At 33.8% G+C, this 24,854-nt stretch overlaps 1 protein-coding gene across 2 annotated transcripts in view; it reads right to left on the bottom strand.

Annotated features, from left to right (window-relative positions):
• Nucleotides 1-24,854, bottom strand: part of EML5 (echinoderm microtubule associated protein like 5) — a 92,758-nt gene that overhangs the window by 46,407 nt on the left and 21,497 nt on the right. For both annotated transcript variants that reach the window (XM_026044696.1, XM_026044697.1), the window contains exons 4-13: nucleotides 24,412-24,480; nucleotides 22,240-22,425; nucleotides 14,920-15,055; nucleotides 11,100-11,301; nucleotides 9,709-9,846; nucleotides 8,885-9,141; nucleotides 7,267-7,479; nucleotides 6,588-6,755; nucleotides 3,309-3,415; nucleotides 2,864-2,982 (exon numbers count right to left, since the gene is read on the bottom strand). In XM_026044696.1, coding sequence (XP_025900481.1) covers nucleotides 2,864-2,982; nucleotides 3,309-3,415; nucleotides 6,588-6,755; nucleotides 7,267-7,479; nucleotides 8,885-9,141; nucleotides 9,709-9,846; nucleotides 11,100-11,301; nucleotides 14,920-15,055; nucleotides 22,240-22,425; nucleotides 24,412-24,480 — 1,595 coding nt within the window. The remainder of the gene's footprint in view (nucleotides 1-2,863; nucleotides 2,983-3,308; nucleotides 3,416-6,587; nucleotides 6,756-7,266; nucleotides 7,480-8,884; nucleotides 9,142-9,708; nucleotides 9,847-11,099; nucleotides 11,302-14,919; nucleotides 15,056-22,239; nucleotides 22,426-24,411; nucleotides 24,481-24,854) is intronic.

Raw genomic sequence — 24,854 nt, 5'->3', positions numbered from 1 at the left:
CTCTCCCTAACAGGTATGGCCTTCCCAAGCAGGGGAAGCCCCCAGTTGTGCAGGTGAGCCGGCTAGAAGCCCATTTCTGTCTGGTTTCTGCACAACGTGCAGCAGCCAGGCACCATGAGCAGGCAGTCACCTTCTCTGCTGTTCCTCCATGGCCTTTTCATGGGACGTAACACACAACGGCCTACAGTAGCTATGAAGAAATAAAACTAAAATAATCCACTTGCAGTGTGCAACACCAACCATGTAAGGAAGTGACAGTACTCAGTGAAGGGCCTGCAAGCGCTGTGTCCATGCAGGTATCTGGACCTCCTCGCCTCCGACATCCTTTTCCTACGCTTCACTGTCCACTTGGCTTCATTAAGAATATTGGATTACCTTCTGCTAGTACAGAATCCTAAGAACTATGCTGAATAGACATGATGTAAAAAAGTGGCTACAAAAACATGCATGACTAACAAAATGTTTTAGAAATACTAAAAATACTATCAAGCAATTTCTTAAAAACTCTCTGAAAAACCCAAATGGGACATGGCGACTGCAAAATTAGCAGGCTGAGGATACTTAGCAGTAATACATAAAAATAAAAAACATTAAGGGAGCAAAAGGGTCTGAAGACTTTTACTCGCAACTCACACATTCAGAAGTTGCCTAACTCCTGTCTATATCGTCTATATATTCTAAATAAAGCAAAGTGAAATTGTGCATGCTAATGCTGTATCACAGGAATACAAAACAAAACAAACAAAATCTCAAATGTATCTAGGATATAGAAAAATAGTTCTGATTACTCATATCTCTAACTCCTTATAACCAAGGTCCGTATTTTAGTTCATTTCCTCCATTTATGAAACACCTTTAGAAACTGGTTGCTTAAAATTAAAAAGTTGCCAAGTTTTCCAAACCAATATTCAGCGAGTGCTGCAAGCAAACAAATTGTAAGCCATCTAACGCATCCTACCTTTCTCACACGTCAACCTAGGAACTTCCCCATTACAAGTACTGGGTCCAAGGAAGGAATAGCTCAGAAGATGGACCCCATTTATGTTTCTGCACCACTACTGCCAAAGACAAGGCCGAAGGGAAATATCGGAATTGGCAAAAACAAATCAAACTAGAAAATCACATTGGTAATCGGTTCCTAATAGTGACAGCATCACATTTCTTAGAGAAAGATGCACGTAATAGGGGAAACTTGTCTTTTCATCCATATTAACCAGTGGCTGTTTCACATGCTAAGCACTGTTCTTATGCTCTTCCAAAACAGGAAATAACCAGAGGCTTCAAAGATATCTTAGAGGAAATTAAAAAATTCTTAAAAGTTCAACTTTCAAGGCAGTTCACAAATTCGAAACACAAAAACAACTTGCTCACAAAGAAAGAAAAGAGCTTCCTGTTTTTCTAGTTCAAAAAAGCATCCTTTTTTATACTTTTAAGGACCATCGAAGACATTTCCATACCACCTAAAAAAGATGAAGCAAAGCAAACTTCCTGAATCAGAGAATATGCCTATTACTCACTTGGAAGTGGGTCACTTTAAAGTTAACAGGTTGGGCATTGAGAAAAATCTGTTGTTCAGCATGGATTCTTCATTAGTTTCCTTGATGCACACTGGGTTACCAGACACAACTCAACTGGACATTCTACTTCTTGTCATTCCTGGATATTCTGGTCAAGCTTCACTTCTGTTGTGAAGGAAATAACAATAATCCCAAAGATCCAGGTCCCTTGCTTGCACTACAGCTGCCTCAGGATGGTTTGGTTTGATTCTTAGCTCAGATCTAAAAGATTACAGCTACGCACCTTATGGCATTTTCTATACAGGTATCAAAATCTTCCATTGAGAATCCTCGAGTACCAAAAGAGAGTAATATATATCAAGGGCTCTGTACGCCATTTCCCATTTGTCATTACTTACAAAACATTCCACCAATTTGTGTTTTCTACAGACAAAACTGCCAAGTTGAATGATTAGCTATTCTTAGCCAATTAATTTATTAAGGATTCCATTTGGAACCCTTCTAAAAATGTTATAGTGATGATTCAGAAAACAATGTCACTACAGAGGAAGAAAATACCATCAGCAATTTATCTGTGTGTTTATTTAACTCTACAAAGTAAGTTGAATTCCTGCAAAGAGGTATGTCTAAAAGGAGTACACAGAATTACCCAATTGCTTACCCAAACAGCTTTGCTTTTTTTTTTTTTTTTTTTTTTAATCATGGGAATTTATACTTCTTTTCATTATTCTTATGTTGTAACATCTATAGTCAATTTACTTTAAAATAACATATCTTTGTTTTGATGAAAGTCTTCACTTTTAGAAAGTGGTCTACTACTAAAGAAGAAATCTTAAGATTTCAAGGAGACTTTGAAGAAGGTCTTGAAGAAGTTATTTGGTTCTTAAAATTACTACCAAAAAGGTATTTATAAGTTCCTTCAATTTAAAGACAAATAATGAGCTTATACAAAATAGTAATAGAAGAGTTGCTAAGTATAAAAAAAAAAGTTATATTCTAGTAGACAAGGTTTCTATTTAAGCTTCAATAACGTTATTTTTTCAGATACTTAAAAATTTGGGTGAAAGCCAATTATTGTATTTATTGACCATTATTCAAATATAAGCATCAACTAAAATTTCAGAGCATATTCATTTTAGGATACATACTCAAAATTAGTCTACCTTGGCATCAAAGTTTTCTAATAATTGAATATAAGCTTTTTTTTTTCATAAACAAAGAAAAAGTTAATTTACAAAGCAACAAAAAGTCTTCCATCGGACTCTTAAATCATAAATGACAACATATGAAACATAAAATCGGTCAGTACAGTGTTGGTGTATTTCAAAAAATTCTGTTTTTCATACCCATGAACAAAATGCAATCTTATACTGTTCCCTGGAGCACTCTCTCGTCTCTTAGAAGCTGCACTTTTTCTTTTTTCTTTGCATTGCTCTTTAAGTTGAGGTAGATCTTCTTTGTAAACCTTCAAGAAAGAGTAATACATATAAATTAAGAAATTCTCAAGAAAAGTATGCTTCTGAGAACTCAGCCACTTATCACACTCAAAAATGTGTACTGCCATTACCATGAAAAAAAAAAGCTGTAGTCTTTTATAATACACTGTAATTTAAATAATTTAGAAACTGAAACCAAAATTCTAAAGAGTGCACATGATCATTTTGTTTCTGTTGTGTTTGAACACTTAGAGAGCAGTGTTTCTGAAGCTTTTGCTAATTTTTCAGACTTCAGGAGATGCTGATTAAAGATCTCCTTGAGCCCTGGAAAACATATTAGAACTAAAATATTTACCTGTCGACGATAGGTGATCTGGGTCTCTTGCTCAATTTCAGAGTCCAGCTCTGGAACATCAGACTGATCTGAATCTGACTCATCACTATTAGAATCAACCAGACTCTCTGTAATAAGAAAAACAGAAGGAACAACTTAATTACAACACAAGAAGTGTTTAAAACAACTTAATGTTTCTGATTAGACTATCAAATGCTTACATTGACTACAAAATTAACTACTAACATTTGACAGGATCACACGAGGCTTTCCTGAATTCCACTGGTACTGCAGAGAAGCCAGCTTGAAAGTATACAGGAGTTTGTGTGCGTTTGTTTTTGAGAGCAAGCTAGTTTTCAATCAACGTTCAGAGAAAAGGAAGAAAGAAGAGACTGAAGTAATGTGTATAAAACAGAAACAAAGATCTGCGATAAATGTAAAAAATATTGAAGTAGATTAAGAAAAAAGTAATCATAAGTAATATATATTTAAAAGATAGAAACAGCAAAATTTTCTGTGACTGTAGAAAAAGAGTAGTTACTTCATGTTTTTGTTTTACAGAGGTGAGAAAGCCAAAAAAAAAAAATCACATTTTTCATTCCAGTAGGAATTAAAAAGAATGTTCAAAGAGAACTACTGGAGCTAGTCAATTGGAAATCAACTTGTCTGGATATCGATTGTACTTCTTGTTAACTATGGTAATTCTAAATTATGAAAATTTAAAACAGTAAGAGAAAGAAAATATATAAAAAATAGAAAGAAGAAAAAGGTGAGGAGCTTAGCCACTGTGGTTTAATAGCAACCTGTCATTGTCAACAATTTTGGATGTTAACAATTGAATGATTGCAAAGCAAATTGATTAGCACAGAGTTTAAGTTACGAAATCACATAATGCTGATCAAAAAGGATCCATAAAAACAGGGCTTGATTAATTGCACTTTACATTTTGATGAAATTATACTCCTCATTGATAAATGGTAATAGTTTTGGACATCTCTACAATACTTGATTAATTGGTCTTGCGTAATATTTCAATTAAGAAACTGGACAGAAAAGTCTATCTAGAACATAAGAGAATTTTAAAAGATGTCATAACACAATTGCAAGCAGAGAATCATCATTCAGTAGAAATACGCAATAAAGTGCAATCCCTCAAGCTATACAATTTATTAGTAAGTGGTATATATAATGTCATGCAGCCTGACATAAGGTCTTATACCTACCAATAAGGAATGCACACTACACTTACAGTATGGGAATTTTATCTTGGGAAGCAGTGGCTAAGGAGAAATTTGGGTCATGGGAAATAATTGACTGAAAATGCATTCCCAGCATGAAGGACCAAATCAGCTGGCTTTCTGGTGAATCTCAAGATGATGTAGAGAACTATTGCTTCTTCTTTGGCACTGATTTGTCCAGTACTAAATCAGAACTCACTTCTGATGGTCACATTCAGGAAAAGGACTGATAGAGCTGAGAGAATTGGAGCAACAATTAAAGGAATTATGGGTAAATATGACATATACTGAAATGATAATGGAATTTAAAAAAAATCAGTGTATCCGGAGAAACAAAGAAAACTGCTACATCTTCAATTAATCTACTAATGAAAAGGCAAAATAACTTATTTCATTTTAACTGTAGCCTTGTGCTTGCAATTACTATTATTATTATAAAAAATATCAGTATGTAAGTTAGGGCTACACACTTGCATCCAAAGTTCCTCTTTATATACAAACATGCGGGCTGAGTGAGATTTTATGCAGAGTTTTAATCAATAACGTTTTTGAAGAGGCATTATGTCAAAAAAATAGCATTAAAATTAGAGAGAACATTTCTCTAACCTGAAAGATGGTTCTAACATGTTCAGACTAATGTAAACTAACTACTCAATTTTTTTTTTTAAATAGTTAAATTGCTTCTCCTAGGTAATGCTTTTTTATTTGTAAAGAACATTTTTCTGTATAATATCTAGCATTTTGCTTTTATATTTTCTCCCACTTTTCCAACTATAAAGATTATTCTTTCTTATCCATTATTATATTTTCTCCTGAAAATGCACACCAAAATCCATAATTAGACTTGTGTCGGTTTTGCATGACAACGCATAAAGCCAGCCTATTGTAAAACCATTGCATATTTCTAAAGGGATTTCCAAAAAGAAACACAGATACTGAGTTTCCCAAAAATCAAATCGGGGGGGAAGGGGGGCGGGAAGAACCACTCTCCAATATTAATATATTCTATCTTTGATTACAGAATAATTATGGACAATCACACTTTTGCAGAAAATAGTTTTTTAAGGTAAGAATCATGAATAAAAACCCAAGCAGTGAACCTGAGAACAGGAAATAAAATCTGATTATCTGTGTATTAAATTTTAAAAAATTCTAATATTTATAAAATGTCTACTTTAGATATTAATGATTATATGATTATAATTCATGGGCAATGTAAGGATTTTAATTCTCAAGATTATTTAAGAATCTATTTAAGAATCTTTTTTTTAACGATTCAGTTCTAAAACTCAAATCACATAACCAACATCATACATCAAATCATTACATTCTGAAAAAAAAGTTCTTTCTAAGTTTATAACACACACCCCAAACTGCAAATTCTCCATGTCCCATTCAAATCACTCAAAAAGAGATAATAACATACTATTAAAAAAAACCCTGAACATTGACGTAAGACAACATGAGTAATTCTGTTGTGAAGTTCACATGTATTTGACTTCATATCATTTCATTTTGCATGCATTTCATTTGAGTTCAGCATTTTAACATATATTTGTAGAACAAAGCCTTTAGCATTAACTAAATTCATCAATGGCTAAAATATGATCTACAGATTTTGAAGTATTAAACATCTACATTCTGCTTTCGCTGTACTGACAGTGTGCTTAAAAATATAAAACAATTGTTAAACTAACACATCAAATGTTTACATACACCAAAATTGAGCAAAAACTTTAATCAAATACATAGCATCTTCCCTCAGCATCAACACAGTGACATCAACTTTTCCACTCTTCCTCAGCTCAGTGAAGTAAGATATATCACTATGGATAGATTCATATTGACTATCAGAACTTTTTTAAGATTATCCTTGCACAGGGAATGCAGTGTTATTTTTACAATCTTGATAGACTGTACATTCAGAGTGCATTCAGAGTGCAATGAAAACTGCAAAATTCAAAGAAATTCATGAAACTGGTGACTTCTAAGTTATATTTGCACCAACCAACTTCACTTCCTTATTAACACTCTTCCTCCAATTATTTTGTGAGTTATTTACCTTGGGGTGCTATATGAAGAGAGTCCTTCAACTTTCGGTCAGGTACATATTTCCACTGGAAGACAGAATGATCAGCTCCTCCAATAGAAACAACCCACTGGTGATCATGGGACCACCTGACATTTGTCACGTGAGCAGAATGTCCAAGATATTTTTTAAATTTTGCCCCTAAAACAGAAACAGAAATTCCTTTCAATACATGTGAAAATATTCTCAAAAGCATATTAGAAAAATGTTTCAAGGAACACTTCTATAAAGTAATAGTTCAATTAAGAAACCTTAATTACTAGTGTTACCTTAATTAATAGCACCAACTTTTGCATTATTCTGAAATTTTAATACATCTTTAAGATAAATATTTAAATTTGGATTTTATTATATATCTTTACTAAGTCAAACAGAAACACAGAAGGCACACGATACTCCAGTATGAGGCATAATAGCTCTTAATTAATTTTTTGGTCACTAAGAAGCATCTTTTAAGTGTAGAAATATTAACTTTTAAACCATATATATTTAGGATAGTGAAGTTTCTCACATATATATATATGTATGCATACACACATACACACACACACATTTTGTTATAGCTGACAGTATAAAATAAAAAGCATCTTTTATTTTTTGGAATAACAAAAAGTCATAAGCATTTATATATGAATTCAAACAAAGGTATTACCTTTTCTTAGACATGGGTATCGAAAGAGTTTTACTATTCCATAATCATCAGCTGTAACCAAAACTTGACCAATAAAATTTGCATCTACAGAATTTATATCATTTATATCTGAATATTTGGGCCAGATTCCATTAACTTCAAGGCCAGAAACACAGGTCCATGATGCCCACTGAATGCCTTTTAATTCTTCCCTGTTTGTTACTTCTTTTCCACCTGATAGAAAAAAAATGCAGTTATTTTTCAATACTCACAGATTTTCTGAATAATGTAGAGTTTTCCAAAAAATCAAGAAATTAAATCCAAGTGATACAGAATTAAAAACGGGCATTGTAACTGGATCCTGTTATAACATTCTAATAACATCTTCTGTCTTGTTCACTGCACTAATTCAGAGTTGTACACAGAATGAGTTAGATACATAAGCAAAAAGAGCCACAAAAATGCCCCATGGAACTATAAGTAATGTACAGTGCAAAGTGCAAATACTACATAATAAACAAAGGGGGAATATAGTAAGGAATGATGACAAAAATTCACAATATTATGAGTAGAAAAAATATAGAATGCTATTACGTAACAAATGCACACACACAGGAGAAGCAAGTTAATCCTCGTGCCACGGAACACTGCTGTATCCTGACTATTTAAATTCGGAGATTTATGTAACACGCACATGCATAATGCCCACTGCAGAGGGGATTATTTTGATCAAGAAATATTTCATAGATATAGGTCTGTTCCTATTGTCTTGTAAATATTTACAATAACAGAGTTGCCACATACTCTGAAACTGAAAACTAAATCTTAATCCTTTAATAGCCTCCTGCTATAAAAGGGAATTAAGACCTGCATTTCAATTTATGTAATCTGTGAAATGCTCAGGTAAATTTCATTGTAATATTATTTTTCATTTTGAAGGTTGCGAGCTTGAATCATATACGTATCACAGATCCAACACTTATTTTAGCATTCAGTGAACAGCTCCTAACATATATTGGTATACTTACATTATGTACTCTGTATCTCAATTGTCATTTTCTATACAGTTGTCTAATCCAGTTATATTGCCACATTCATTTCTGTTCTATTTCTGTGATTATTTCTATCAAATATAAATTTCCAACTGTAAAAGTCCTTGCAAATTAATTTCCTCAATTGAGCTGCAGATATAGTTCTAGAAAACGAGATGACCCGAGACCGAATTTCTTCGTCTTGACCTCTATTTTCAAAAATACACAGTGCAAACTATAATCTATTTAATATTCAAGCTCAAAGCTACAATGCTACTGAAAAACTGAATTTGAATATATTATTTTTTCTCTTGTAATATGAGAAGTTTTTTTTTTGAGAAATAAAATGAATTATAAGTCAGCATCTCAACCATTAAAATGTGTGTAGTTAATAAGAGTAAATACATAATATTAAATCAAACCAAAATATTTAATCAACTTTGGCAATAATACTGTACTAATTCAGATACAGCAAATATTTATACAGACATGAAAAGGAAACTTTTCTGTACAAATCAGTGCTTTGATCTAAATATAGTTGCTTTCATAAAACTCCTATATACCTCTACCATGTACCAATTATCATAAAGGCAGCTTAAAAATCTTACTTGGCATCCTGTAAAATAGTCTTTTCCCATTGCCATCATTGGTTTGTAAATACTTGCTGTCTGAAGACCAGTCCATATGGGTGATGAAACTTAAAGATCCAATACATTCCCCAACTTTTTTGTATCTCTGAACAACACCATATATATCCACAGAGCTGTCATTAGACCCAACGGCCAGGAAATTCCCATCTGGTGAGTATTTAAGTTCATGAATAGCTTCTTTCCTGTCCTTGATATGAACAACTTCAGTCATATCTCTGTAGTATGAAAGAAGAAGGTCATTAAGTATAGAAAAGTTCACATACGGTCAAATTCCCAGTTTTAAAAAATGGCAAAAGTATAAAATGACAAAAGGAACTTTACTACTAACGGTACAAGCAAGTACTGTTACTTTTATGGTTGGGTATGTCTTGGCACCCCAAAAGAGAGAAAGGACCACTGACACATAAGGCCCTGCATTGGCTCATGGAAAGAGAACAAAATTTGTAAAGAAAAAAAAGAGAAGTGATAATTTATGTTATTTCCTAATAGTTCAAGAATAACTAACAAAGCTAGTACCTAAATTCTATCCTAGAACTCTGACTTACTTAGAAAAGTAAAGCATTTTTCCTTTACATATGTGCTGTTACGGAAAGTCTCGTCCTCCAAATCGGAGTGGCACAAATAAAATCCTCAGGACCAGTGATTTCAAACGGAAAATAAGAGAGCTCTTCCTATTAGCTCAATAGTATCAGTGTGGATATATACCCTTTATCAATGAAAGCAATTCGAAGAACAACTTGAAGAAGTTGATAACGTAGCAACTTTTATTTTCTCTAACACACCTGACTCGCAGCACGGTGAAGGAGCCGTCCTTCATGCCGAGGGCAAGATGGATTCCGTCAGTGCTGACCGCTGCACAGCGAATCGGTTCCTCCATATTGCACCGGGCAATCAGAGCATGGTCTATTAAGCTCCAAATTCTAAAATAAAGTAATAATTGTAAATACAGGGAATAGTTCGTAAATGTGTGATAGAAAGCTCGAAGCCTGTAGTTTCAATAATGACGGATATGGTAGTGTCCTATTTTTAAATAATTTAAATAGAAGAAATATTTTGAATAATTTAAATAGAAACTTTTAAGATAGACGTTTTCCAAACAGAAGAGAATACCTTTATATTTAAAAGAATAAGCAAGAATCTAATGAGAAAATTCAGGGGCTGATTAACTTTGACTTTCTCAAAACACAAAGGATGACGACATATTTTCTAGTGAAAATTCTACTGGGTAAAGTATTCTGTTAATTGTTTTACCTCAGAAAAGGTTGAAGAACAATTAAACTATTTACCATGTAAATATATGCTTAACTATTTACCATATAAATATATGCTGGTTAACAAGTTCTCATTCATAATACTTCTAAACTCCCTACATGTAATTAGGCAATATTATAACTTCTGAGTTTTAGTAGTAATACGTTGTAATTACAAGATATGTACAACATCTCTCATATACCTAGAATTTTATAAAAGGATTTCAATATTTACAGTTCAACAAATGTTTGCGTACCCACATTCCATTTAGATATTTAACAAAAATATCAACACTTAATTTCTAATAAAGAAGAGTATTTTTTTTATTTTTTACCAGAAAAGGTAAACTTACAGAAGGGAATCATTACAAGGCTTTTTGAGAATTTACATTTTACTTACTCCGGATGCACTAAGTTTATTACAATTTCTAAATGAGAAAATAATTCTCACTACATCAAAAGAAAATTGAATCCGGTAAAGGTGAAAATTTTAAGTGCTGGACTATACTATGCAAAGATTATATGAGTAGAGACAAAATTCACGGTCTAGATGATTCACTAAATACAGACAAAAGTTCATGTGCTTAACCTGACATCTAGTTTGTTTTTTATGCAACCAGTCATTATAATTGCTCCAAATGAAACACTTACTGGATATCTGTACACGCATAGGTGTGTTTAACATTAGGCTACATGAATTTTGTTAGAATTCAATATTTTCTGTAAATTTTGTAGATAATCCATTTCCACTAGTATTGGAGAGTTCTAATATCATGCATAATTTAACCAGGTCACAAACACATCAAAACTATATTTTAGTATCACTAAAACGGGTACATTTCAATTACGTTTTCTATAAAATGAGATGTGGGTATAAAATATTATGCAGCATAAAAATACATATACATATATAATATACTGACCTGACTGATCGATCATCACTTCCAGTCATTGCTAATGGTTTTGTAGGATGAACAGCCAAAGCCCACAGCTCTCCTTCACAGTGTCCCTGCATTATCAGGAAAGGCTTATTACGTTCATGCACCACAATTTCAAAAATTTCACTGTCTTGTGTCCCAACTAGTATATGGTCTCCTCTCCAGCACACACTTCTTACAGAGAGACCTGTAGAAGGAGAAGATTGTTATATATTTTAATGTAAATAATTCTGTGAATTAGTGAAATAAAAGTAACGTTAGTCAAAGAATATTCAACAAAACCATGAAAAACAAGAAAATATCAAGAAATACCATAAATATATTTTTTCATATTCCTCCATTTACTGCCAGTATTCCTCACTACTTCCACAAGTACCATGCATGAAATAGTAACTTTTCCACCAATCCAAGTCAATTAAACTGATCAAAGAGCAGACCTGTATTACTAATTGGGCTACTCCAAACTGTGTAAGTGACAGTATTATTTGTGGAGCATATCTTAGAAGTAAGGCGAGATAGTCGAAGGGCCTGAGCTCCCCAGTCTATTTGTTTCTAAGATGCTTCCCCTTCAAATCCAGTCTTCTTAACATCTGAATACCTAGAACTATTTTTTCCAACTTAAATAGATCTTACTGGCAACAACATACAAAGAGTTGAAATAGGATGAGGATGGAATCTAACACACGTTTCTGAGTAACAGATGTAGTCTCCAGGTTTACAGTGAAGCCGAGTACTCACAAGTTACACTTGTTTGTCGAGAATAAGCAAAATGAAAACTAAGACATGTGTATACTGAGAATGACTTATATAGCCAGATACCCTAGTTTAGGAATATGCACTTTTAAAATTGTATTCACTATAGTCAGCCCGTATAAATCAATTTTGCCAGTTTCAGGTGTAGGTAACAACCAGCTCTTTACAATGCCCAAAGCCGGCCCACTTTGCCTAATAAAGTGTTGTAGAAGGCGGGTCCAGAATGTTTGTTGAAAAACTATTCTGGATTAATATAAATGAGGTAATATTATACCTATAAAGCTAAGGAAAGGAATATTGTAATAATATAAGTCAATGTGCTTCTGAAAAATATTTAACTGTAGAGAGAAGATAAGTTAGTGACGTTACAAAGAAAAACAAAAGTCTTAGCAACAGTGGATATGAAGGTTAGCATTCCAATTTTGTGCATCTATATTGTTGTTTTAGTTCTGAGAAAGAAAGCTTTAGAAGCACAGCTCCTGGATCATGCCTACTTACCAGGCTTTGCACTCAGAACAGCCTCTGAATGCAAAAAAACTTCTATGGGAAAGTGAACTGGAAGACGTGGAGTGCATCAAATTCCCTCCAACTGCTAAACAGTGCTCATTCCACAGAGCCAGACCAGCAGTAACTCAGTTAAGTGCCCCTCAGAATGAATACATATTGTGGACTCAAGGCCTCAGCACCAACTGTTTCACTTTCCGCATTTATTCTTTTTGTGACACAGCAGTGAATATAGGCATGACCCCTCTACTACTCACTTCTATGATATGGATATTACATGGCTATATTGTCCACAGCTAGTGAAAAATAAAACAAGAAATAATGTATGTCATTTCTAGTTATTTCCAAATGTTTAAGAGATCTGTTCTAGTAATCTGAAGCTTCTTGTGGTGGTTGCAGATATTCTGTAAATATTGGTTGGTTGCAAAGAGACAGATGTAGAGTCAATCGACAGACACCCATACAGATACAATACTTGAGTGTGCATTTGCAGATAAAATTACCCAGAGAAAAAGTGTAAGAAAAGCAGAGAAAGAGAACATAACTAAGAAAGTGAATAGGAGAGGTCATGAAGGTAATCTTCAAAGGGACATGCTAAAAATAGTCAACAATATAAAAGACCAAGGGGAGAAGATTCAGGAAACTGAATTTATTAAAAAACTGTTGGCAGCTACTGGCATTTGTCAAACAAGATGAGGTAAAGTTCTCATAGCTGATCAAGGAGAACTTGGCAGAGCTCCTGGCAAGAGTCTCTTCCACTAAAAGCAAAGCAGCAAACAGGGAACAAAATGAAACTTTCAGCTGCATGCAGTAAAGTGTAAGTGTTTAGCTGCAAACTTTTTGCAAAAAATGGACATATGTTTATGCTCAAAAGAAAAAAAAATGGAGGAGAAACAAAATCATTACAAGCATTTCACAGTCCTATTACAATAGTCACTGCTACACCACCTATTAGATGTCATTTTATTTCAGCAACAAGAATTATTTTGTTAGAGACCTAAAGGTGGCTACAGTTAAACTGAAATATGTACTGAAAAATAAACATACCAAAATAGGAAATATCTACAAAAAATACTAATTAACAATAGCAAAAATGACAGATACACTGACATTAGTATCATTTTGAAAATGAGAGACAACAGAATAGCTTCATTTCAAAATGCATTTGATAATGTACAAATTCACTTAGAATCTAATTAGCAGATCTGGAGTACCTCCAAAGAATATTAAGTTAATTGGTTAAGTGGTATCAGAAGACAAAACATAGCTTAACACAAACATGTATTTTTCCTTTAGTCTTGATAAATACATTCAAAACTAGATTTAATCTTTTTAAATTGAAGGAGCAAGTCCAATTATCTACACACTCCTGTGAAAGACTAATTAGAGTTGCAGTGAAATCCCAATATGTAATTATTGTATTTAGAAATAATGAATTTGTGATTGTACTGGTTTGAAATCAATCTGTCAGATATCACAGAAACTGAAATGATTACCCAGAAAGAGTAACTTAAAGTGCAGGTTTATAAAATACTGGAGATAAAAAAATGAGTCTGTGTTCTTAGGAAACAAAGAAAGTATAAATATGAATGAGGCTTGTCCTTTGCAGACTGAAGGGATCACTTCTCTTAATTGACCCAGTCATGACATTCACTGTAGTCCAGAGCATCTAAAAGAGACTGCATTCAGTCTTGTTGGAATATTTGACAATCTCAGTTGTGCTTCCAACTCAATTACAAAACAGAAATACTTATTTTTATTGGTTGTAATAAGTTATTTATTGCCACGGACTGTCTTCAGACACTGCACCACACGTCATATTCTTGGCCTTAGACCTTAGAGAAGGTTAATGCAAAATGGGTGGGGAGAACTAGTTCCACTGAAAGCAATTCTTTAAGTGACATTAGTGCTGCAGTGCAAGTTGCCCTCATTTTTCTGAGATGAACTACAGCAACAATATCTAAGACAATAATGTTAAATATACTGTATATTGCTAGATGTAACATTTTAATGACGCAAACCATAAAATGAAGGTATCCCTTATATTTTTGGTATATCTAGGCAGAGTTCTAAATATTATGGAAGCGCGAATTAGTATTTCCATAAAATTTTGCTAAAAATCTGGTTAACTCTAGAAGGCAATACTGCACTCTGTTGTTTTCTTATCATAGACCTCATTGTGTCTTCCAAGTTCTCAGTGCTACTGTTCTTTGGTAAAACCTGCTGTGCTGTAGAGGAAACGAGCATCGTATTAGTTGAGAGGAAAAAAGTTTATTCTCTGTATCTATAAATTCTCTATGATATTTTATATTTCTTTGAAGGACTATGTGATATTCACCAGCCGGCATCTGCTAAACACAGAATACTTCTCATTTGGCAAAATTCATATGAAAACACATGCAACCACTTTTTTTTTAGCTCTCTCTCTCTCTTTTTTTTTTTTTTTTTTTTTTTTTTTTTTCTTTTTAAGAAAGAAGTCTTTGCTTGTTTAAAACAGTGACAAATTTCCTGCCTGACGGTACACCAAAAGTGACAGGATTCTTTTTACCTTTATATCCTTGGTCCGTTTCCCTGAGATCAATCACAGTAATTGGTTTAAAATTTAAATCCCACAAGCGAACGCAGCCATCCCTGCCACCGGTGGCAAACCCTTCCTCACAGGCATTCATGCTAAAGATTCCTGCCTGAAGAGAAAAGAAAAGTCTATTTAACAGCACGGACAGGTCACAGATACCATGATGGAAAGCAGAATTGTTCTCAGTGATAGTAGAGAATGTCTTCCCACCTCTCATGCTGTTGAAAGAACCAAGTGCCTCTATAGTGTATTGAGCATGTCAAGCACATTAGCATGATCTTTACCATAGTAAAGACGGCAAAAACGGTAAAACAAACAGACTGTAATCTTTGATTCGAGTGGCTAAAAAAAATAACAATTCAACAAAGGGGTTAATCTATGCCCACACTATAAAAACAATCTATTAAAACACTTTACTCATATAACCTACAAACTCAATTTATTTCACAGATTGGAGCTCTAAAACCATTGTTTATCATGACTCACTACTCCATACTCCTACAAAATAACATTTACTATATCTAATTAATCCCTTTTATTTGTACAAACATCTCAGATACACAAATGCATCGTGTTTTCAAGGAAGAGGCTAAGGATTCTGAACTGCTCAAGTATTTTTGGTCCAATGTCAGCAGAAAGGTTTCCAGCAGTCTCCATTAGGCTTGGTTCAAGTTCTTTACTGTTATTAGTCAGCTTTTATGCAACCAGTTCATAAACATAACTGGATTTTTTTTACATTTTATGACAAAGAATATAAATTTATAATGGTATTTTATAAAGGTAGGCTTCAGGAAACGAGAACTAAAACAAACTCACCAGTCTTACTTATTTCATAAAGCATCTCCGTTATTTCAGTATTTGGTGCTACTAAAAAAACACAAGTTCAGCTAATATTTCTGTGTGAAGTTCAAAAATTACTCCTACACTTAATGTAAATAATTAATATTGTCAGTTACAACAAGAAAAAAAAACAGGAAATCATTAAAAATTATGAAAGGGAAAATGTGGTTCGGAACTACTGTCAAAGAGATGGTAAAACAATAAGAATTATAAAATTTCTACAATATTATTTTGAAATTTCAGCTTTCTAAAGGAGAAGTACAGTTCCAATGATTTCCCCAGCTGAGATGTGATTTTTAAGTACTGAGGCACATTACTGCAAACAGTGAAAACTATTTGCAAAGGGGAGATTAATTTTGAAGTCAAAAACAACTGAGAATTCAGTGTTGTGGCTTGTGAGAATCTCCCCGTCTCAGTTTTCACACACAAAGCAACATATTGGTGAAAGGTCCGATGACAATTAAGGCTCAAAGATAAGTGTGGTCAAACTCAGCTTTTTCAGTGTGAAACATCCACACTTAGGACATTGGCTTTTATGATATGCCACATTTTCAGAAATTTTTGCGACTAAGCAGAAATGTAGTAGAATTTTCAAGTCATAAGCAGATTGAAAGACCAACTCATATTATCTCTAATGTTCTGGAAATCCGCTTTTTTTTTTTCTTTAGAAGCCTAAAGACTTTTTGAAAATACAATCCAAGCTACATTTGGTTTTGCGTGTTGATGCCCATCTGTTTTACTGCATTAACTTTTTATCACCATTGAGAAAATCGGAGGCTGGAGGAGTTTTAGTTCATTTTGTGTCACATACCAAATTCTACCCAAGTTTTGGCATATTTAAATCTTCTAAAACTCTTTTTGCAATGCAGCTCCGCTAACAGAATTAGATTATTTTCTCATTTTTTTCTCATTAACTCCTTTTTAAAATCCACGATTTAATTAGTATTAAAAACAAATGAGACATTTGGTGATGGGGGATACTGGCTGAATGTTCGGAAGATAAGATCAAGCAGGTCCAGGATTAATCTGCTTCCCATTGTACAGAATATCCTTATCTTGAAAAGAACATACTGGTTGTCAAGGAGATTTGGCAGATGTGCTTGCTCAATCTCGTGAAATGCAATAGGACATCCCCAGGTCAATCTCTGTCCTGCTGCAATAGTAGAATTATAGGCAAAAGAGAAAAAAATCACTATGAAATGGAGAAACTTGAGCTTAGCCAGCCTCATTTACTTATTAGGCCTGCATTAAGAGGTGAAAACTCCTTACTCTACTAGCTTGGCCAGTCTCAATCCTTCTACTAAATCTTTGCTATTAAAAACTGTCAAGATTGTTAAGGCAAAGCAACTATGGAGCTTTCCAGCTCCTCATAATCCTTCAGTCTGGAATTGTCATTAACATAACTCTCTTCTTAATAGTCAGCTGTATCCTAGCAGAGATCACGGGGCAAGTAATGCTCTGACTTTGTTTGAGTCAAATAGTGAGTGTAAAAAAAAGGTGGGTTTTTTTGTTTGTTTTTTAACTGATAGTCCTCCTGAATCAAAATAAGAGGTGTAGATAAAGGTCTTCCACCTTAAAAATTAAAAATGTGACCTACAGTGTTCTGCTACAAAAAAAAATCTCATGAAAATGAGAAAGATCACAAAGATCACATGCTTTTACTGCATTATATTTGTCTGCTCAATATGTATGGGAAGATTCTGGAAATAATTATTCAAATTGATTGGCTTTTTTTTTTTTTTTCCTCCTCCAAAACGCAGACATTCCCTATTTTTCCAATAAATTCAGCTGGTATTAGATCTGCGTTTCTTCCAACTGGGAAGTAATAAATGCCTAGATAGACTAAAAAACATATTTGGAAAAATGGAGAAACACAAGAACAGGTCAAAGATGGTCTGTACTACTCTATTCATATTCTTCCAATAAATATATATATATATTTCTTTATATATATATATATATATATATATGTGAAGAAATCTGCAGTACTGAGGTAGTCTTAGGTTTCCTACTGCTTCTGGACCTTATTTTGCCTCCAATGGATTAAAAAAAAAAAGTTCCCAATTTATCTAAAATGCATTAATTCATATAAAAGCCACCACACTAATCCTGACTATGCAATTCCTAGGGCTTATTACTGCAGTTAGCTGCAATCACGGCCAAATTATACGGAAACATCAGGCAGCTACGAGAAGAAACTGTCTTCTACTGAGCAATATGGAAAATGGAAACACTAAGCCAGTTCTATGAAAACTACATTGACTCTCTTTTACTCCTAGATACAACACAGGAAACACATGATAACATAAAAGAACAGACATGCTGGGCCCTAACTCTACGATAATAACATACTGCATAACAAGGAGAAAGATTGAAAATGTTTAGAAGAGGTTTCAGTGTGTTTACAAAAGAGAAACATGACTGTCAAATTTAAATTTTCTAACACATTATGCCCCAAACAGTTAATTAAGAATGTGCCTATAGTATAACAAATTAAAAACAATTGTCTATATGCTTCTCATGACTGTAATAAGTGGATAGATACCTTTTAAATTCATAAACAGCCTAAGCAGTAGGAGAAAAATACTGCGTGACTTAGTGTGTTGGTACACGATACCTGCTTAAAACCATTCATTTAAGTTCATTATATTGTTTCCATCTATATTTAATCAGCGTTCAGCCAACCAACATAGACGTGCAATAGTTTTAACAGGGTGCCTGTTATTTAACCTCAAGCTTGTTATTTAACCTCAGTTTCTGACATCAATCCACACAACTTTAATGTGTACCTTGGAAAGACTATCTCTAACTAAATTATTCAGTTGCTGAGAAAGCAGCTTAAACGCATATACTATGCAAGGCAAAAGCAGAGCACACAAAAATCTTTAGAAGAGTGTTTTTAAAATAAGCATAATTTTTGGTTTTAGTGCTCAAGTAACATACTGTGTGTGTAATATACTTGATAATTGAGTTACCTCAAATTTAGAGCATAAAAGATAATGATAATAAAAAGAAGATTCTATTGTTTGCTGTTTTCACTAGCACAAAAATGTGACATATGCTTAATGACTTTTTTATAAACCTATCTGCATGAATATTAACTTTACAGAATCCGACGTACTGCTTACAAACAAGCTCCTGAAGTATTGCCTCTGCCAACAAGTTTACATATACTTTCATGTTGCCCCTCTTCTCTTTAAACTTTTATTGCTACTATTATTCAGGAAAGGGAGTTTTGAAGAAAAAAAAAAATCCACAATTTTCCATTGCTCTCTAACATGCTCTGTATATAAGTGCCATGCCTTTACTTAACTACTGCTCCTTTTCATCTTTTCTCCCTTCCACTTCTATGTTTGATGGAGCTGCAGTGCTCTTGCAAGTGATGCCCCATTTCATTCCAACACGCTGCTTTCTTTCACCTTTTCATTTCCCAGTTAAACTCTGATATGAATCTACCAGCAACTCTTCTTTCTTATGTCTAAAGTTCTTTCTGTTACTACAACAGCAGACAGACAGTTTGGTGGTTTAGCTACAAATTCTTATTTTGTCTGCTAATGTTAAGGCTGTTATCTGTTTCCTCTGTTACTTACACTGGGGCATTATTGTTTATTTTTCATGTTATATTATCATTAAAATGAAAAATGCCTCTTCAACTAAGGCAGCAGTACTAAAGGTAGTCAAAATTTTGAAAAAAAATTAATAGTCTGCTGCATTAACAGAGACTACCACCAACTGGTGAGACTATGTCCCCAAACCCCTAACACTTCAGAAAAGTGTTTTCCTAGATCTCACATCCCTACTACTTATGTTGCAGGAAAGGAATACATGGTGCTTTATGTATAAGACATGTTTCCGCAAATCCAGTTTATTCTTTCCTCAAATAATTCAAGCCTGATAAGGAGTGATGATGAAGGATGAGAAACAAGCGTGAAAGAAAGATGAGGATTCCAAGAGGATTATACTGATTATACTATGCCTTTGACAGCAACATATTCACATCACAAATACTATCATCTCCATGCATTTTCTTTTAACAGATAAGATGACACGATTTATCATTTGACAGATATTTCGTATTAATTTTATAGCTTATTAGTATGCTCGAAGAGACACTGATATTCCAAACTTTTATCTTGTGCTTACAACTGCCTGACAATATTATCCTCTGAGTTGGAGATTTTACTGTATTTTCTTCAATTGGTGAGATTTGTAGTAACTCTAATCTCTTGTGAAAAGAATTCCCAAGTCATGGATGGGAGAACCTACTGCAGAGAACAACTCCATTCATCTGAAAGGACACAGCCAAAAATAGAAGGTTAGATGAGACCTAGCCCAAGGTCACCTGAGCTTTGTCTGCCTGTGCTGCAGATAAGGAAGAGAGCACTCCAAAACTGATCTTGTGCTCGGCAGGGAACTTACACTGCACCCAAGGTAAGGCTGCAAGAAGTTCACACTGTCCTGTGTTTAATGATTGAGCCTTTTCATATCGAAATAGCTAAAAAGCAGGTGGATGCACGGGACATATGCCTTTTACAGCACTGAACTGGATGGAAAGGTATTTTCCTAAACAGTTTTAGATAGAAGACAAGGTATGCTGCTTCCGTTGGGAATCCAGGTCTGTGAATGCAATCTAAATCATTTAGAAACTCCTTTTCCAAACTTCACTAGTTTGCACATTAACTAGTAAATATCCAGGTCACCTCAAGAAAATATGGGGAAAAAAAAAGGAAAAAAAAAAAGGGGGCCCAAATGTATTTGGTATTAAGAATCCAAGAAAGCTTGGAGGCTAAAATATTCCCTCATATTTTCTATTTTGACTTAGGCCTTACTGAATAACTTACAAGTCCCAAAGGGTGCATATAGTTTTGCAGGTTTTTTTGTACATACATATTGTAAGAGATCTCAAAAGCAAAAAAATGCAAACTAGGATACGTTCCTCACACTTACGATCCTCAAACTCTACTTTTTATTCAGAATTACACACACACTGTCATATTATACAGTTTTCTGAAATAGCAAATAATTTTAAAGGGGTTGAAGTAGTAATTCCTAAGCATACATTTTTAAGTTATTGCTAAATCAAAAGGGTCATCTTACAACAGACTGACTGAAATCCCACATATAGATCATTCATTCCTCTCTTCTCTCAATTCTGCATGGACCAAACATAAAAAGTGGTTTTAATATTTCAGTTACATGCATCTAGTTGCATCAGCTATATGAATCTACATGCATCAACCGCCAGATCCAGTTGAAAATGTATTTTTATGAGAAAACTAGAGAATGCAATAGAAATATTCTTATCTTACAGATTCTTTTCCCTTAAAGGAAATTAAATTTTACTGCTTTTACCCAGATTTTCAAAAATAGAACACAGGAACTCATGTTTGCACTCCCCCATTATTTCCATTAATTAATGAGGGGACAGCCTCAAATAATATCTAGAAGATGCAATGCTTTCCAAAATTAAAAACCAATCTTCAAACAGCAAATAACATAGCACCATAAAGCTATCTTGACATTTACATGCATTATAAGTTCAAAGAACATGAAAAAATGGTCATTTATTTTTGATTCATACATGGACAACCTTAGAAGTTGAGTCTTGCACTAAATTGCCCTACTACAATGATCAGAAAAGGACTATAAGTTTGGCATGTACAAATAGGATTATGAACCATTAAGTGAGGACTTTTTTCCTGCCAGCCTCTATCATAGAAGCATATAAAAAAGTAGAAAAAAATCATTTAATAGTTGCACTAAGCATCTTGCTTATAAATAAAAAGTTATTAAGCACATTTGAAAAAAAACACACTATTACATTTTCACTGATAGGTCTTCACTTTTCACAACTGCACACTGTTCTAAAAAGCTGAATTAGTGCAGTAAAAGACAACATAATAAGTAAGGAGGAGTGACTGAGCCAATTTAAAATGGCTAAACATAGGTGCCTACAAGTGACCTGGGTGATAGGGTACAAACACTGCAGTGCAGAGAGCTATCAATTATCAGCTAGTAGGACTCAAATCACATGAGTAAGGGCAGTTAAGTACAGAGCCTAAATGGCACCATACACCTAAGCAAGTGTGAATGAACAGAGCCATAGATACTTACCCAAAATTAAATAAAAATGCATTTTTGGCTCTACTGATTATTGATTAATCTTCATCAACTACAATGGGAGATATAATGACAAACAGGCCCCCAAATGTTGTACTTAATTCAATATTCAATATATGTCCCATCTTTAGTAATGGCGGCGGAGAGACAGGGAGATTAAATCAATCTTCAAATCTGAAAACTGTTTAAGAACAAGTCATATACACATCAAGAATGACACCAGTACCATCTCTCCAAGCAAGACGATCATATGATCTTGTACTTCCCTTCCCTTTTTCTGACTCTCCAGAAATTTGTCCAACATTTTATATTAATTTGAAGATAGATACTTACAGCGTGTGCTCCCTGTATTGTCCGCACAAGGTTGATTCCTTTCCATACATATATATCTCCATTCAGTGCACCAGAATACGTTACTTCATCTCTTGCACAGGCGAGGCACAATATAGTTTGGAGATCACCAGTTTTGCCAAAAACACCACGTTTTGGTGTCAATGAATTACCACACAAGCTCCAGAACTGTAAGATATAATTATTATATCCTATAATTTAGCTAACAGAAATTTCTTCTCATTAGTTTTCCAGTTGTTTTAACAAATTTTTATTTAACCAACCAACTTTATCTTTCCATAAAACCTAGAATAGTAGTAGACTAGTGTAGACGAGTGAGCAAGAGCTCCTGGTCTCAGTTTCAAACAGATGGCAATTCTTCCAGCAAATTGTAATTTTTCAATTGTCTGCATTTTCAATTATTTTTGAAAAGGGTCTCATAACAAGATTAGCTGAGGTTTTGATTTAAGACAACTGGAGCATTTTCTATTTCCAAGTGCTGCATTTGTACAGTATGTTACTTTAGACATCTAATATTTGATCTGAGTACATAAATTTCAGATAGGGATAGATATTGGCTTATTTGTTACCAATAAACTATTCCCAATTCCGAGCAGAGAACTCCATTAGCACAGGATAATGTAGCACTGAAGAGATTTTTGTACTAACAGTATTTGATTCAAAATAACCATGTACTGATTAGACACATCCATTATTTCTTTAACTACAGCTCATGGAGTCATGATTATGCTGTTGCTTGAGAGGTACTTGCACAACTACTGCATAATTAGACAATCAGACACAATACCAGAGCAGATAACAAACCTGAGCAAAGCAATACCTTGATTCTGTTCATTTGGAAGTCTCTGCTAGCTTAAATCGTATTACAGTTTACTTAAAATATTTTGTGAGGTAACAAACAATAATAAAAGAATTAGTCAATATCTAAAGAACTATGAAGGAGGAGTGCTTTCTTGCCTGATCAAAATACTTCTAACTCTAAAAAACCTGAATCCTAGAAAGTTGTCTTCAAGGAAGCACATTGTTTTTAAGACGTTCTCAATAATTTTAAATGCTTTTAAACCCCTGAAGTTGCTAAAATAAACCTTTTCTTGCCCAAATAGAGAGGTATTGACAACATAAAGCCACCTTTAATATATTAAATTATGGTTGGCAAATGTTAGCTCAGTAGTAGCATAATGGTGTTTTTAGATCCTGAAGTAAGAAAAGTTACTTGCTAATAAAGCTCATGAAAATCTTTAAACAAAACACTAAACAGTATGTTAATTTAATATATCATTCCTGCATATTCCTCTAAGAGTTCACTGTACGAAAAGGAACATAATTTTCCTGCTGTGGGAAGCTAGATGCAAGAGCAATGCAGAATTTGAAGCTGCCATCTACTGCTGTTAGATGGTAAGAGCATGGTAAGAGCATGGACAGGCCAGGGCAGACGGGAGTGACAGCCCAGGTCTGATGGCAGTTGGGCACTGATAACCCTGCTGGCAGAGAGCGAGCGAGGAGCTGCTTCTGCTGCTTGTTGGTATAAGGACCAAAAGCACCAGGATGCTCTACAAAATGCTCGGCTTGAAAATGTGTGAACTGTCCAAATTATGAATCCTCTAGGGGGGAACATAACTCTAGTGTTCAAAATGACAGGCAATGAACAGAAAAAGAATTAAAACAAAGATTAAGCATTTTTCCTTTATCTTTACACTATATTCCTGTATTCTCTCATAATGCAAGACTCAACTCATTTCACAGTGCGACAATTCATTAACTTCTCAAGGAGAATCAGAAACTTGAATCCTGAAATCTGTGCACTTTTTCTTATATTCTCTTACATTATTTGAGCTGTTAAACATTGTATTTCAGACTACCTGCATTTTAAATTATATCATAATTATTGTATATGATGATGCTGACAGCTGTTACTTTTCTAGATGTTAAACTGAGGATGACTTTGAGAGGTCTATTGAGAGATAATCTGTTTTACTCCGTGTTTACTCTGTGCAAAATGTCTAGCATAATAAAATACAAACCACAGCCTAAGAATCACCATTTTTCTTATGGAGAAACTTTTCTATTATAGTGATATATTCCTACTAGATTCTATTTTTCACATATTTCACACAGTATAAACTAGGACCTTAAATAAGTTATAACACTTACTACCTTGATGTGTTTGACACCACAGCTGACAAGCTTGTTTGGCTGGTACAAATCCCAAGAAATATCAAATATCTGTAATAAGAAAAAGAAAGAACATCAGAGATGGACTTTCTAATATTAGCAAGGATAACAGTAACAATTTATATCAAATTAAGAGACAATATGCTCTGTACTGATCAACAGACAATAAAAACATATTTAGAAGCATTTCTGGAATGTTTTTAATGATTTTTTTGCCTCCAGCATAAGTACAATATACAATAGCATAACATAGAAGTTGATTTATGGATTTGAAAATCTAAGAGATTATGTTTTTATAACAGATTAGCATTTTCCACTTTTGGATTAGAGTCAAAGTACCACCTTAATCTGGCACTTCCCATATCCACTCATAGTCAGAAAAAGTATACAAAAATGAGTTATAGGTTTTAGTCTAGAAAAAAAAA

The sequence above is a fragment of the Nothoprocta perdicaria genome, unplaced genomic scaffold (genome assembly GCF_003342845.1).
Source record: "Nothoprocta perdicaria isolate Ctin4 unplaced genomic scaffold, notPer1 scaffold_379, whole genome shotgun sequence".
Classification (NCBI taxonomy): Eukaryota; Metazoa; Chordata; class Aves; order Tinamiformes; family Tinamidae; genus Nothoprocta; species Nothoprocta perdicaria.
This window is presented reverse-complemented; position numbering and strand designations above follow the sequence as displayed.